General features: G+C 37.1%; 1 protein-coding gene across 1 annotated transcript in view; it reads right to left on the bottom strand.

The window, feature by feature from the left end:
• Positions 1-15836, bottom strand: part of LOC150080054 (uncharacterized) — a 559273-nt gene that overhangs the window by 145849 nt on the left and 397588 nt on the right. Inside the window, exons 17-19 of the mRNA XM_090381984.1 lie at positions 14350-14453; positions 10322-10421; positions 1129-1251 (exon numbers count right to left, since the gene is read on the bottom strand). Of these exons, the coding sequence (XP_090238110.1) occupies positions 1129-1251; positions 10322-10421; positions 14350-14453 (327 nt within the window). The remainder of the gene's footprint in view (positions 1-1128; positions 1252-10321; positions 10422-14349; positions 14454-15836) is intronic.

Below are 15836 nucleotides of genomic sequence, written 5' to 3' on the forward strand. Positions count from 1 at the left end.
GAGGCAAATTGCTGCTATGGATAAAGGGGTGGTTGATGGGGAGAAGACAGAGAGTGGTAATCAATGGACACTGCTCATCGTGGACTAATGTTATTAGTGGAGTCCCTCAGGGTTCAGTATTGGGTCCATTATTGTTTTCTGTATTTATAAATGATATTGATGATGGTATATCAAGCTTAATGTCCAAGTTTGCAGACGATATGAAGGTTGGCAGGGTTGTCAAGGACACTACTGACACTATGCTACTGCATCAGGATCTGGAAAGGTTGAGCAGATGGGCTGAGAGGTGGCAAATGAAGTTTAACATTGACAAATGTAAAGTACTACACATGGGAAACAGCAACCCCAGAGCAACGTATCAACTCTGTGGTACTACACTGACAGTGGTAGAGAATGAAAGGGACCTGGGGGTAGTTGTGCAGGCAGATATGAAGTTTTCTGAGCAGTGCAGACGGGCTGCAAGAGTAGCTCATGGTGTATTGTCGATGATATATAGGAATTTTTCTAGCAGGGATAAGGAGGTGATTATTCCCTTGTATAAGGCAATGGTCAGGCCACACCTAGAGTACTGTATACAGGTCTGGAGGCCTCATTTCAAGAAGGATGTAGAGATGCTGGAACGAGTACAGAGAAGGGCAACAAGATTGGTGAATGGAAGAAAGGGGTGCTCTTACGAAGAAAGACTTAAGTTTTGCAAATTACAGTGTCTGGAGACTAGGCACCAGCGAGGTGATCTGATAAAGGTGTATAAAGCCTTGAATGGTTTGAGCATGCTCAATGCTGATGGGATTCTTCCTCTTGCTCAGAATAATCACCTGAGAGGGCATAAATTCAAATTGAGGAAAGACAGATGTAGGATAGACATGAGGAAATTTGCCTTTAGCCAGCGGGTGGTTGGTTGGTTGGTTGGTGGAACAGACTTCGATCCCTTGTCGTGGAAGTTGATAGCCTAAATAAGTTTAAGGCTCAGCTGGACAGGTATTTCGAATGAACAGAGGGGTGAAGTGGAAGTGGTTATTATTATTTATTATTTTATTTTATTTTATTTTTTGGCTGATGCTGCATAAGCTTGTTTTCTTGCATCAAATGCCTCTACTAATGCTAATGCTAATATTGATAATTACTTACTAATGAGAGAACTGTAGATGCAGATAGTACAGGGCAGTCTGGTAAAGATGGTAAACTGTCATTAGTTAAAGAATGATGAACTTGGTTGTCTTCTATTTCCTTTATCAGTTTTTCTATGTTTTGCTGCAAAAAATTAGAAATATTTATGAAATACTTTCTATAAAATTTTAAACATAATTAAATTAACTATTTCATATTTCTGAAGTATCAGAATTATTGACATAGAATCACAGAAACAATCTGATGTTAAAGACCTCTATGATTTGAATATATTAAACTACAGAGGGTGCAAAATTCCTCTCAATAATTACATAATTTCTTATCCCAACTTATTAAGCCGAGTTTAGCTTAATTCAACTGGTTAAAGTGATATGCAGCTTAGAAAAAGAAAAAAGATGTATTAAAAAAACCTAAAACAACAACCCATGGAAATAAAGTGAAAGGACCAATATGGATGAATATTGGCTTTTAAGATATTTCATTGGAAACAAAAAGTCTGTTGGGCACAGAGGATAGTATATTTTTCCATTAATATTTGTAAAATTATAAGAGAAGTTTACCTCATTGAGGTAAATTTCTCTTATTATCTTACAAATATTGATATCAACGTAGAGCGTATCGAGCATTACAGCTCTGGTTCTATCTAATTTTTCCATTAAGAAAGTATGCATTCAAAATTCTGTCAGCTTTCTAAAGAGTTGAGCTAAAGCCTCTTAAAACATTAACTTTATAGGTAGCATTTTGTTTCTGGACATGATTAAATGGTGTTAGTAAACATGGTCTTGCAATGATTTGAAAGATCTGAAGCTCGGCAATCTCTAATAATTAATATAATTTTAATTTTTCAAAAGTGAAATCACATTCAACATAAATGCAGATAATTATTTCTTGTGTAAAAGGTACAGTTAGGAATTTATAAGATAAAGTTAAATTTAGACATTTCTCACGCTATGTAAATATCAAGGAAAATTATGTTTAATGGATTTACGTAATAATTACAAAAATGTCTAACTCAATAATTCTGCACAATTATGATCAACTCACTTATGGATTTGCTTTCAAGTCTAAGCAAAAAGAAAAGATGGATATTCTAATCAGACACAAAAAAAGCATTTAGATAATCTTGAATAAGACATGATTTGTTAATAAGCCCTAAGTCTATTTTGGGTTAAAATGTTAAAAATGGCAAAAAATTAATTAAAATTATTAAGTGATACAAAGCAGAAATATTATTTCATGTATTTTCAGATGCTAATTTATATGGATGGACAATGAAAAAATTTTACCTTACAGAGAATTTAAATTATATGATGCAAATATTAATACAGTCAGTCCTCGTATAGCACGATAGTTGTGTTCCTAGAAACCCTCGGGCAATATATATAACAGAACCTATGGGAAAAATAGGGTTAGGCACCAACCACTCAAGACTGAACACACACATCTGTAACCAAAACATTACCAAACACAATAAATAATCGTAATAAAATACTTATGTATTTTATTACGATTATTTATTAGGATTAAGTTAAATACTTACTACTACTTAATAAAATATTGCTAATACTTTTGCTTCTATCGTAAGCAAACTTGTTCTTTGTTTGATCTTCTAACCAAACAGACATTATATCTCTTCCAATTCTTTGTGTCTTGATCTGATGGATTTTGTTACATTTTGAGTTGTTCCTGGTATGAAAGTTGTTTGCATTCTTTCTAATTCTCGGCGTTGCCTCATTTAGTCCTGTAGCACGTGCAATATCACATGGTCTTCATTTCACTCAAAGTGTTTCACAATTTCATATTTTTTCTCTATCGACAGAGGCAGACTGGCCATAAGCATTATCGGGGAAACCCCAGTGGGCCGGAGGCCAGAAGACGATGGAGGTTCGGTGTTACTTTGCCAATAAACGCTAGCATGAGGCTGCTACAAATTTTCCTGGTTAAGAATTTTTGACTCAGTCCACCTCTGTCTATCCATATTGCTTTTCTTTTTCTCTCTGAAACTGTAGTGTTTCAGAACCAGAATGCTTCCTTTACACATCTTTTAAGTATTTTACTCTTTAGTTATCGGTTGATTCAACTATAGGTGGTAGATGACTCTCATCAACCGGTGCAATACCACCACTTTGCTTACTGGAGACTTGAAGTGGTGAAACCCATGTTTAGTCTCTAGAGCAAAGTTTCCGGCATCCCCCTCCCCCCATACTTCTCCTTCAACCCATGCACGATACTAAGTACTATAGGTTTTGATACCTTTCGTGTTTGGGGATTTCATAAAAAAAAAAAAAAAAAAAACTCATTTTTAGGGAATAAAGCACAATTGAAGCAATGTTCGCAGGCCGGCCGCTGGTTAGTACATCGGACCGAACCTATTGGTAACTCTCTAGGAGGCTTCCGGATCAGCTAATGTATAATCTTGCTACCTCTACTCTGCCAGATAGTGACTGGAGGGAGTCCGAGTAGTGTGTCTGCGGGGAGCATTGTCGAGGCCATGTTATGTCAAGGATCTGGGTGTATTCTTACCACGTGTACGTCATATACAAAAATTTCATTACTTCATACAGCATGTCCCACCCACTTTTTCTAACTATTGAATACACCATGAATTATCAAACTAATAGAGCAAGCTTATCTGCGAAAAGATCTAAACCTCCCACGCACTTCCTGATTCCTTTCACAAATATACGTGGTCTCAATTCTAATCTCAACGATGTCCATTTCCACTTGCAGTCTGCCAAACCCCATGTACTTTTTCTGACAGAATCTCAGTTATCGGTTGATTCAACTACTGCTCATCTAAGATGTCCAAATTATTCGCTGTATGATTCCTTTTGCTTAAAAGGTGGTACTTGTGCATATGTCCATTCTGATATTCCCTGTCAGAGACTTGGCAATTTGGAATCTTCTCTCTTTGATCTTCTCTGGCTTAAAACCTCTCTACCTCATTGTGTCAAATTCATCTGTTGTCTCTACCGTTCTCCCAACTCCACTAATCACTTGGAGCTCTCTGACTTCCTCTCTTTGCAACTTGACTTTTTCCAGTCCAACTGCCTATCATCATCTTCATCATCATCATCAGCCATTTTCAATCCACTGCAGGATGCAGGCCTCTCCAGCAACTTTCCAGTTCCTTCTGTTTTGAGCACTGGCCATCCATTTACTACTCAGAAACTCATGAATTTCATCTATCCATCTCCGCCTTTGTCTTCCAGGTTTTCTTCTAGTTCCTCTTGGGTACCATTCTGTTATTTTCTTAGTCCATCTGTCATCATGTCTTCGAGCTATGTGTCCTGCCCAAGACCATTTTAGTTCTTTAGTTTTGATAAGAATGTCCTTTACTTGAGTTTGTTGCCTAATCCATGTGTTTCTCTTCTTATCTAACAGTCTGATTCCCAACTTGCCTAACAGTGAGGTAATTTTCCTTGGTAATTTTAATGTTCAAAACTCCAGCTGGCTTCCGTTTTCTAGTCACACTGTCCCAGCAGTCAAGATGATGAGGCTTTTGCAATTACTAATGACCTAGCACAGATTGTTCATTTACTACAAGAATACCGGACAATCCTAATCATACAGCCAATACGCTTGATCTTTTTCTCACAAACAACCCTTCTAAGTACAAGGTCGAAGTGAGAGGTCCTTTAGGCACTTCAGATCACAACTTGGTGATTGTCTCTTCTCCAATGAAACCTTTATCTCATGGCTATTCCCAACCTCGTGTTGTTTGGCATTACAAGAATGCAAAATGGGATGACCTGCGAGACTTCTTTTCTTCTTTTCCTTGGTCGGATTACTGTTTCAAAACTTCTGATGTCAACGTTTACTCAGATCGTGTCAGTGAAATTTTTCTTGCAGGAATGGAATCCTTTATTCCACACTCCACTTTAAAATCTCGTCCTTTATCTAAACCTTGGTTTTCCAATAAATGTGCTAAGGCTGTCCAAGAGAAGAATGTTGCATATCGTAATTGGCTTGTTTCTAATTCTTCAGTTTCATTTTCTGCCTACACCAAAGCTCAAAACAATTGTAAAGCAGTTATTAATCAGTCCAAACTAGAGTTTGAACAGGCTAAGAGCAGAAAACTTGCTTCTTGCCCTAATGGTAGCCGAGCATTCTGGTCTCTTGCCAAAGCTATTGGCAACTTTTGTCCATCTCTGTCCACACCAGATGGTTCTGTTGTCACTTTAGCCAAGGATAAAGCTGACCTGCTAGCATCCCATTTTTCTTCCAACTCATGTATTAATGATCTTGGTAAAACGCCTCCCACCATTCCCAACACGCTCCATTCAATGCCTCCTGTGGTCTTCCGTCAAAAGGATATCAGAAGGATTTTGATGAATCTTGATGCTAAGAAAGCTCCAGGTCCCGATGGAATTTTTCCACTTGTTCTCAAACCCTGTGCTGCTGAACTTACTCCTATTCTTTGCCGCCTTTTTTCACTTTCTTATTCCAAAGGTGTTTTTCCTTCTGCTTGGAAATTTGCTCATATCCAGCCAGTTCCTTAAAAGGGTGACAAATCCCTCCCATCCAATTATCGTCCCATTGCAATTACTTCTACTCTTTCTAAAGTAATGGAGAAATCAATTAACTGCCAACTCTTTAAAATACCTAGAAACCTTCCGTCTGATCAACGTTCGCCAGTATTGATTCCGTCAGTGTCGATCCATCAGTGAATCGACACTGACGGAATTACCCATTTATGGACTAATTCAATGGAAAGTTTCGGCGAAACACAAGTAGCTGCTCTTGACATCTCAAAGGCTGTTGATCGTGTTTGGCACGCGTTTATCTGATAATATTGGGCAAAGTAATTTGACACGCGTTTAACTGATAATATTGGTCAGATTTTGTCTTGCTTTTGCTTTTAGTCTTTTAAAAGCAATTAGGTTACTAATGGTGTGATACTTGCTGAATTATTCAAAGCATAGTTTTTTCCCCTGTTTGGCAATTAAACAATCTGTATTCCAGCAGTGATTTCTGTGTTTTTGATATGGCATGGGTTTTGGAATGGAGGTCGTAGCTGCAGTCAGAATCTGATTAGTTATTTCATTTTATTTTATTTTTTTTGATAGTTGTTGGCACATAGGCTTCTGTGCCCATAATGCAGCTCCCAAGGTTTTTGCAGTACATTGATCCAAGCCCAAGGCGGGAATCGAACCCGCAACCTTTGGGTTGCCAGGCAGGCACTTTACCCACCCGGCTAGCCCAGTCGGCCTGATTGGTTATTAGCATTAGCATTAGTAGAGGCATATGATGCAAGAAAGCAAGCTTATGCAGCATCAGCCAAAAAAAAAAAAAAAAAAAAAACAACAAAAAACCCCTTCCACTTTACCCCTCTGTTCGTTCGAAATACCTGTCCAGCTGAGTCTTAAATTTAGTTAGGCTATCAACTTCCACCACAACGGATGAAGTCTGTTCCACCAACCAACCACCCGCTGGCTAAAGGCAAATTTCCTCACGTCTATCCTACATCCGTCTTTCCTTAATTTGAATTTATGCCCTCTCAGGTGATTATTCTGAGCAAGAGGAAGAATCCCATCAGCATTGAGCATGCTCAAACCATTCAAGGCTTTATACACCTCTATCAGATCAATTCGCTGGTGCCTAGTCTCCAGACACTGTAATTTGCAAAACTGAAGCCTTCTTTCGTAAGAGCACCCCTTTGTTCCATTCACTAATCTTGTTGCCCTTCTCTGTACTCGTTCCAGCATCTCTACATCCTTCTTGAAATGAGGCCTCCAGACATGTATACAGTACTCTAGGTGTGGCCTGACCATTGCCTTATACAAGTGAATAATCACCTCCTTATCCCTGCTAGAAAAATTCCTATATATCATCGACAATACACCATGAGCTACTCTTGCAGCCCGTCTGCACTGCTCAGAGAACTTCATATCTGCCTGCACAACCACCCCCAAGTCCCTTTCATTCTCTACCACTGTCAGTGTAGTACCACAGAGTTGATACTTTGCTCTGGGGTTGCTGATTCCCATATGTAGTATTTTACATTTGTCAATGTTAATTTTCATTTGCCACCTCTCAGCCCATCTGCTCAACCTTTCCAGATCCTGTTGCAGTAGCATAGTGTCAGTAGTGTCCTTGACAACCCTGCCAACCTTCGTATCGTCTGCAAACTTGGACATTAAGCTTGATATACCATCATCAATATCATTTATAAATACAGAAAACAATAATGGACGCAATACTGAACCCTGAGGGACCCCACTAATAACATTAGTCCATTGATTATCACTCTCTGTCTTCCCCCCCCCCCCCAATCACCCCTTTATCCATTGCAGCAATTTGCCTCCAATGCCACACTGCTCTAATTTGTGCAGCAGTCTTCTATGAGCAACAGTATGAAAAGCCTTTCTAAGATCCAAGTATATGATATCAAAGTTATTCCCTGCATCCAGTTCTTTTGTGACTGCATCATAGTATCCAATCAAATTGGTCAGGCAAGACTTACGCTTAACAAAACCATGCTGTGTCCGAGCTATAACTGAAGTCTTTTCTAGATGATCCTGCAGTGCTTCTTTAACCAGTGCCTCCATTAATTTTCCGGGAACAGAAGTTAAACTAACAGGTCTATAATTACTTGTGTCGCCCTTTGATTCTCCTTTGTGAATTGGGGTCACATTTGCACATCTCCAGTCCATGGGTACTTCCCCTGAGTCCATGGAAGCTCTCATAATTATGGCTAAGGGTTTGCTTACTTCCTTTGCTGCCTCCTTTAATATAACTGGATAGATCCCATCCACCCAAGGTGCCTTTCTTATATTTATCTTCAACAATTTCTCCTCCACTTTACTCTCAGTTATTACAAGATTCTCTAGCTTACTGCCAGAGTTGAATACACCTCTGGCATTCCCCTCGCTGAATAACTCCTCATGTGTGAATGTCGATGCAAAATATTCATTTAGTTTGTTAGCTACCTGAGCAGGATCATCAACAGTTGACCCATCGATAACAAGTGGACTAATCTGATTCATCCTCTTCCTTCTAGAGTTTACATAAGTAAAGAACTCTTTGCTGTTTTTCTTTGCATCCCTTGCCAAAGATTTCTCGTAATCTGCCTTCGCCTGCCTAACCTCCTTTGTAACTTGGTTACAGATCAACTTGTATCTATCATAGGCTTCTGTGTCACGTGTTAATTTGTATGTATCCCATGCATTTTTCTTCTCTGCCATATGTCTCCTTAGTTCATCTGACATCCAATTATGCCTAAAAACCTAGAACAATATTTCTTAGTTGGTATGTAAAGCCTAGTAGCTTCCAAGATTAGTTCTTTGAATGCTTCCCATTTTGAATTAGCTGTTGGTAACATCATCAGTTGATCCCACTGTATAGAATTTAAATACTGTATCAGTCCATCGTAGTCGCCTTTACAAAAGCAATAACCCTTCCCTTTACCCCTAATGGTAGTTACCTCTTTGAGTAAATCCCACTTCAGCACACTGTGATCACTGCCACCTAGTGGTTCATTTACCTGCAGATTCTTAATGCATGAAGAATCACTACTGATAATCAAGTCAAAAGTATTACTCCCTCTAGTTGCCTCCCGAACATGCTGATGTAGAAAACAATCATCCAATAAATCCACAAAAGTCTTGCTAGTGTGTGAGTGACCAGCCCGCAATTTCCAGTCAACATGTGGGAAATTAAAATCCCCCATTATAAGACTCTCTGATTTACTGGCCCACTCTATTTCCCTGTACAGTTTCTTATTATACTCACCAGAGTCATTAGGCCTATAGCACACTCCTACTCTCAATTTTGATCTCCCAATGCTTATGTCACACCAAACTGACTCGACACTGCACTGTCCAGCAATGTCGACTGGCTTCACTTCCTTGGATTTTATGTATTTCTTAACTAATAGCATAACCCCTCCTCCCTTCCTATCCTGTCTATCCTTTCTGTAGACATTGTACTCCCCAAATTTCAGTTCTGCATTCCTTATATCTGTGTGACACCACATCTCTGAAATCCCCACAATATCTGCCTTTGATGTTTTGTGCAATACTTCAAATTCATGAAATTTATTTACTAAACTCCTAGCATTGGTGTACTTTCTTTATAGTTGGGGCAAATGGGACTTGAGGCTGAACTGTCTGCTTGTGTATGCTCCTTGGAACCACAAATAGGACAAATGGCATCACCTCTACATGCTTGCTGGGAATGTCCATATTTCTGGTACTTAAAACAATGAATGGGATTAGGAATATAAGACAGATTTCGGCAGTTTACATAGCCAGCTTTTACTGATGATGGGAAATCTGGGGTACTGAAACTTAAAATGAGTGATCTAGTTAGGATGAGATTTCCATCTTTTTTAGCCATTATGCATTTGCCGCCGATTACTTTTTGATTACTCAGTTCCTGAACTAATTCCCCTTCAGATATTGTAAGTAAGTCCCATTCGGTTATGACAACTATTGAGGAATTTAAGGTGCTGTGTGTAGTAATAGTTACTGGCAGGTCACCGAATGTAGTTGTTTTGAGTAGCCACTTGGAATGTTTGGAGTTGGCTGTTTCAATAAGGTCTCCGGATTGCAATCGTTTTAACATTTTTGGTGTCCCAGCAATGAATTCCAAATATCTCTGTATTACAAATGGTGACAATTTGCGCACAGGTTGGGTGGAGAGGGAGTGTATTATGAGAAAATTTGGCATGTCGTTGCACCGTGCTTCCCTCTGAAGCCTTTTCGGTTGATTACAGTCATTATCAGTGGATGTGTCTGGTCTGGAGCTTGAAGGCTCTAGAGGTGGATACTCGTTTGAATCCATGGTTACTCCTTTTAGCCCTGGAGGATAACTCTTCTCCCAGGTTACTGGCCGCGCCACGGGGAGGCAGGAGCAGTATAAGTGTTAGTTGATTAGTACAATTAGAAATACAGGAAAATAAAAAAGGTGTATTTCCTTCCTGTGTTCTAACTTGTGGCTTTCAAGTATAGAACTGGTTTTAAAGAAAAACTGTTGATAGAATTGTAGGAACTTAAAAAGAAAACTTCAATCTCTTATCAAAAGCACTCTATATATCGCTTGGCCTGAAAATACGCTTGACACCCGAGGCTGAGAAGTGTTCACATGTAACCCCCTGTGAAAATGGAGACCGACTGTAGTTACAAATTTATGACAAACAAAATTGAAAGGCAAACAGTTTTATCTTTTACTTTAGCTTTACTTTACATACCAGGTAAGAAGAATACTTTTGGGTGATTTCTTTGATGTAATTTTTCCAATCTTCTCTGCTTTTCTCAAGTACTTGTAAAACGGTTGGCAAATGAAAGCATCTAAAAGCCAAATGTTAAAATAACTTTATGTTATAATAGTCTTGAATACTTTTAAGCAGTGATAAACAAGAAAAATAAAATATATATATCATATTGTTATGGATATTTGAAAAATTTTTTTTTTTTTTTTTTGATTCTATTGACATCTATTTATTTATAATAAATATATAAAGTAAGCATGCAATATCAGTTCTGCTGCTGCTGTTATTACAGTCAACTGGCAGCCGATACTACTACTTTTTTTTTTTTTTTTTATGGGCCTATCAAGTTCCATGTTTTATGTTGCAATAGTGTGAAGACAAATATTTTATTTGCAGACAGAGATTTAATTAAAAAAATAAAAAAATAAAACGTCAGAAAAAAACTGACAATACACACACACACACACACACACACCACCGCAGACTTTGCCTGTTATGGTGTGTGTGTGTGTATTGCCAAATCTAACGTGTTCGTGAATCACCGATAGTTGGATTTGGGTGGCCTAGTAGCAAGATAAATAAAATTTTGCAGCAGAAGCATTTCTGACAGTTGAAATAGCTATTCTTTAAATTTAATTGTATAATATTGCATGGCAGATACTGCCAAATAAGTCCAGAAACCTACCCAGATCTTTTTACTGTGTGTGTGTGTGTGTGTGTATAGCCCACTGTAGAAAACCACACATCACTTGTGATTATAACTACTACAAAACAAGCTACTAAAACTCAAATTTGATCGGTGAAATGCAATGTGTGGCAGTACATTGAGCTGTATCTCACAATTGAAGAGATCCACAAAGCTTTCCGGATTTATCTGGTATTGTCCACAATACAATTGATTTTAGAGGATAGTTATTTTAAGGGGACAAATATTTATGTTCTGAAGAAAAACACCAAATCTTAAACTGACCTAGAAACCTTCCGGATGACCAACGATCGCCAGTATGGACTCCGTCAGTATCGATCCACTGGTAATATTCTGGTATATGTCACCCATTTATGGACAAATTCAATGGAAAAGTTTGGTGAAACACAAGCAGTTGCTCTTGACATCTCAAAGGCTTTCGATCGTGTTTGGCATAAAGGTCTTCTAAACAAGCTTCCATGTTATGGTTTGTCAACTGTTTTTTGTAATTGGTTATCCAGTTTTCTCTCTGATCGCTAACTGAGGGTGATGGTAGGTGGCTCTCTGTCTTCTAACTTCTCTAATGCTGGTGTCCCCCAAGGTTCAATTCTTTCCACTACCCTTTTCCTCTTGTATAATAAGACCTTCTTCCACTGACTGCAAATCCTATCCATAGTTTTGCCGATGATAGCACATTGCATTCCACTTTCCATTTTGAGAAATCTTGCCCTGCTGAGTCAGCTTTAACTTCTCGAATATCTACTACCAATTCCTTAAATGCCGATCTCCAGGTAATTCTCCAGTGGGGCAAAGACAACTCAGTTGATTTCAATCTTTCTAAAACTCAGTTTTGTCTTATATCTCGCAAAAAGGATTCTTCTGCTCCTATGCTTATCTTTGGTGACACTCCAATTTCTAGCCAAAATGATATATCTGTTTTGAGGATTATCCTGACTTCTAATCTCTCTTGGCACAAGCACATTACAAATATTTCTTTCTCTGCATCTAAAAAACTTGGTTTTCTCTTTCATTCTTGGCATTACTTTTCTTCCAAACAGCTGTTCACTCTGTACAAATTGCAAATCTGCCCTACCATGGAATATAGTTCCCACATCTGGGGTGGTGTCCCCAAAACCTCTCTCAGGCTTCTAGATTCCATTCAGAAGAGGGCAGTTAGGTTAATTAATGACTCTTCTCTAACAGCGTCTCTTCAACTCTGTGTATCATAGATACACTGTTTCTGCAGTATGACTTTTCTACAGATACTTCCATGGGCACTGTTCTTCTGAATTGGCTTCTATAATTTCCACCCTCTTTCAAAACAGTCTGAACACGTGTTGCCACCAGCCAACATCCATTTACTGTTCAACTTCAAATTCACAGAACCAACTTTTCATCTTCCTCGTTTATTCATTCAACTGCTGTTTTCTGGAACAACCTTCCTTCATATGTATTTCCTGAAAACTACAGTCTACAGAAGTTCAAGTCTAATGTTAACAAATATCTTCTTTCGTCTTCTCAACCTCCAACCCAAGCACGGTACTAAGTACTATAGGTTCTAATACCTCTCATGTTTGGCATTTTCATAAAAGAAAAAAAAAAAAAAAAAAGATTAATTGGACTGATGTAGACTTTATAATTCAATTCTAAACCTAACTAAAAATTTTAGCACTATATAAATAACTCTGTTTAAGTGCTGCTTTGCAGTCCCTAATGAAGTAGTAGAAATATATCTCAAAACATCTGATTTTAATTTGTAAATGATTTTCCTATTGGAAATAAACAGATATTGATTTATTTTTTTTATGAAAACCCCGAGCACAAATGGTATTAAAACTATAGTATTAATATCAGTACAGGAAAACAATGCAATAAAGCAAGTTTATACGGCTTTGGCGAAAAAAAAAAAAAAAAAAATCCCTATATAACTTGTACATCCCATTTCATTTAAGAGTTTGTTCAGTTCTTCTGTAAATAGATTCAAACTATCCACATGTACAAAACCAGGTGGAATTTATTTCAATAAACTACAGGCTAGCTGAATGCAAACTTACGCACATCTATCCTGAAACAATCTTTCCTCAATTTTAATCCATGCTGTCACCTCAGATGTGTTGTATGAGCAAGGGGAAGGAGATCCCACAACATTTAGCTTATCTCAAACTTTTCAAAGTCTTACAGTTATCAATCAGATCTTCTTGTAGGTGCCTAGCAGATGCCGCAAATTGTAGAACTGAAGCCTTTCTTGGTAAGATCACAATTCTGTTCCCCTCTCATAACTCCACAAGCGGTTGACCGCTTGTGACTCTGGTCTGTCTTTTTTTTATAAAAATGGGTTGACCAATGTCCATATTTTCTTGCACATAAATTTCTAGAATCAGATTGTCCTGTTTGGATGTATTATCTGTGTTCATGGATGTATTCTGAATATTCTTTGTTGCATTTGAACTCGAACTATGAGAAGTGGTAGTAATCGCTGGGGAGGAGATGCCAGTAGCATTATAAGAGGAATATTATTGTATTATAGAACAGGATAATCACCTCCTAATACCTGTTGGCAAAATTCCTGTATATCACTGACAAAAACACTATGGGTTGTCCTTGCACCCCCCATGTACACAGCTTGCCTAACTGCACAATTACCCCAGATCTATTTTTTTTTGTCCTCCAATACCGTAAGTGGTATCACATAGTTGGTATGTTATTCTGGGATTACTACTACCCATAATGCAGTAACTTGCATTTGTCAATGTTAAACTTCAATTGCCACTTCTTGGCCCATCAGCTTAATTTTTAATTAGGGTTGCAATAGCATATCCTGATTACTTTCATTTATCATCCTGTAAACTTTTTATCATCTGCAAACTTAGACATTAAGATATGTAATTACCAGTATGTAATTACCCAAATCACTTTATTATTATCAATATTTTGAACATCTTTACACAATGGCAATGCTAATCGAAAGGAAGGAACTGAAATGAAATTTTGAAAATTAGTGCATTTCCTCACTACATCAAACAAAATAACTGGGTGCACGGCATACTAGTGCCCAAACTTACTTAGAGGCTCAAAAGTTATGCAGAGTGAGAATTATATCCTGGATAGCAATAAGATGAGTTCTCAATAAACAGTACCTATTGGTATCCAAATAAAATCTGAGATTTCATTCTATATATTCTATGAGAAAGAACCTATACCTCTAATCATTAGCAAGTAAACAAGTGGCACAATATATGTACAAAATGGAAATGCAAAAGATGGTATCACATTACTATAGTATAATTTAAAAATCATATAATGTAATACAAATAATCCATACCCTGCACAGTCAACATCCAACTGATCTAAATTTTTTTGTGCATTCCGAACAGCTTGTTTCATTTGCTTTTCTGCCTCATCCTTTTTATATTTGAAGAAGTTGAGCTAAATATAACAAAAAAACTTTAATATACAAATAAAACAACAACTGTAAGAAGGCTATATAATTTCAATTTTTTAGTGAATTATTTTTAAAAAAAAATTATTAAAACTAAAATGAATAAATACAGGAAGAAATTTTTAGTTTATCTACCTTCGTCCTTTCTTTGCAATTTTCATTAAAATCAATCTCTGAAAATATGTTTCTGCAGAATCTAAACCTTTACTAAAGTAAATACAGTGTTAATAAAATTTTATTTTATTTATTTTGTCGGATGATTAAATAACATGATAAAAAAGTAAGCATCAGTTAAAAAACTTGAATTATACCAAAGGAATTTGCACATTTGAATTTCAGAACAGATTCAATTCAAATTTTGTCGCAACCTATATCAGCAGATGTAAAGGTAAAAAAAAAACCTTAATAAGAAATAATTACATGAGGGAGGGAATGATAAGCCCATTTCTGATAACAGCTGGCCTCAGCTGAATCATATCCAAAATGGTCCAGGCTACTGGACCATTCTGAATATGATTTGAAGCCAAATAAAATGAAAATCAATGCAAATCAAGTGTAAAACAGAACATCAACATTTGATGTTCTGTTCCCTTGAGAAAACCATTCCTACTGATTAAGAATGTGATATAGGATTCATCTTAAAATGACTCTGTGTCATATTCTTAATTAAAGCCCTTCATGAATTTCCTGAGTAAAGAACTCTGCTCAGATTATAGTTACCCACTTTTCTTTTTCAAGCAACCTTACTAGATTGGCTATATATGGTGCATCTCAATTCCAAGTGAACTGCACCTGAATCTAATGTTTTCTTATTGGCAAAGTTAAACAAGAAAGCAACACTTATTCAGCACCAGTCAACCTCCCCCCCTCCTTTCCCCCATTCTTTCCAATAATTTCTGCAAATTTTATTTAAATTTTAAAGAACTACCTACTACCACATTACTAAGTGGGAGTTTAGCTGAATGCAAATTTCCACACATCTATTCTGCAATTATTCTTTTATAATTTCATTTTAAATTTATGCCTCAGTGTGAGTTTCTTATAAGAAAGCATAAAGATGTCATCTTCACTTAATTTAATTAACCTTTTAAAGCGTTAAATCAGACAACCACGCAAATGTGTAGTTTCCAGAGATTGCAATTCAAAGAGCCACAGTCGATCAAAGTAAGAACAGCAACATGTATTAACAACTAATTGTGTCACTTTTCTCTATATCCTTTCCAAAAGATCCATGTCTTTTCTTCTGTAAACCTGTACAGTATTCCATGGAGAGTGCAATAATTATCCCTTTGTCTGTTGTTGTTGTGATGAAATTTAACGACACATAGACTGCTAGAGCCATATTGTGTCTTTCTAATGGTTAACAAGAA

Source organism: Mastigoproctus giganteus, chromosome 9 (assembly GCF_048544385.1).
Source record: "Mastigoproctus giganteus isolate SK-2022 chromosome 9, ASM4854438v1, whole genome shotgun sequence".
Lineage (NCBI taxonomy): Eukaryota > Metazoa > Arthropoda > Arachnida > Uropygi > Thelyphonidae > Mastigoproctus > Mastigoproctus giganteus.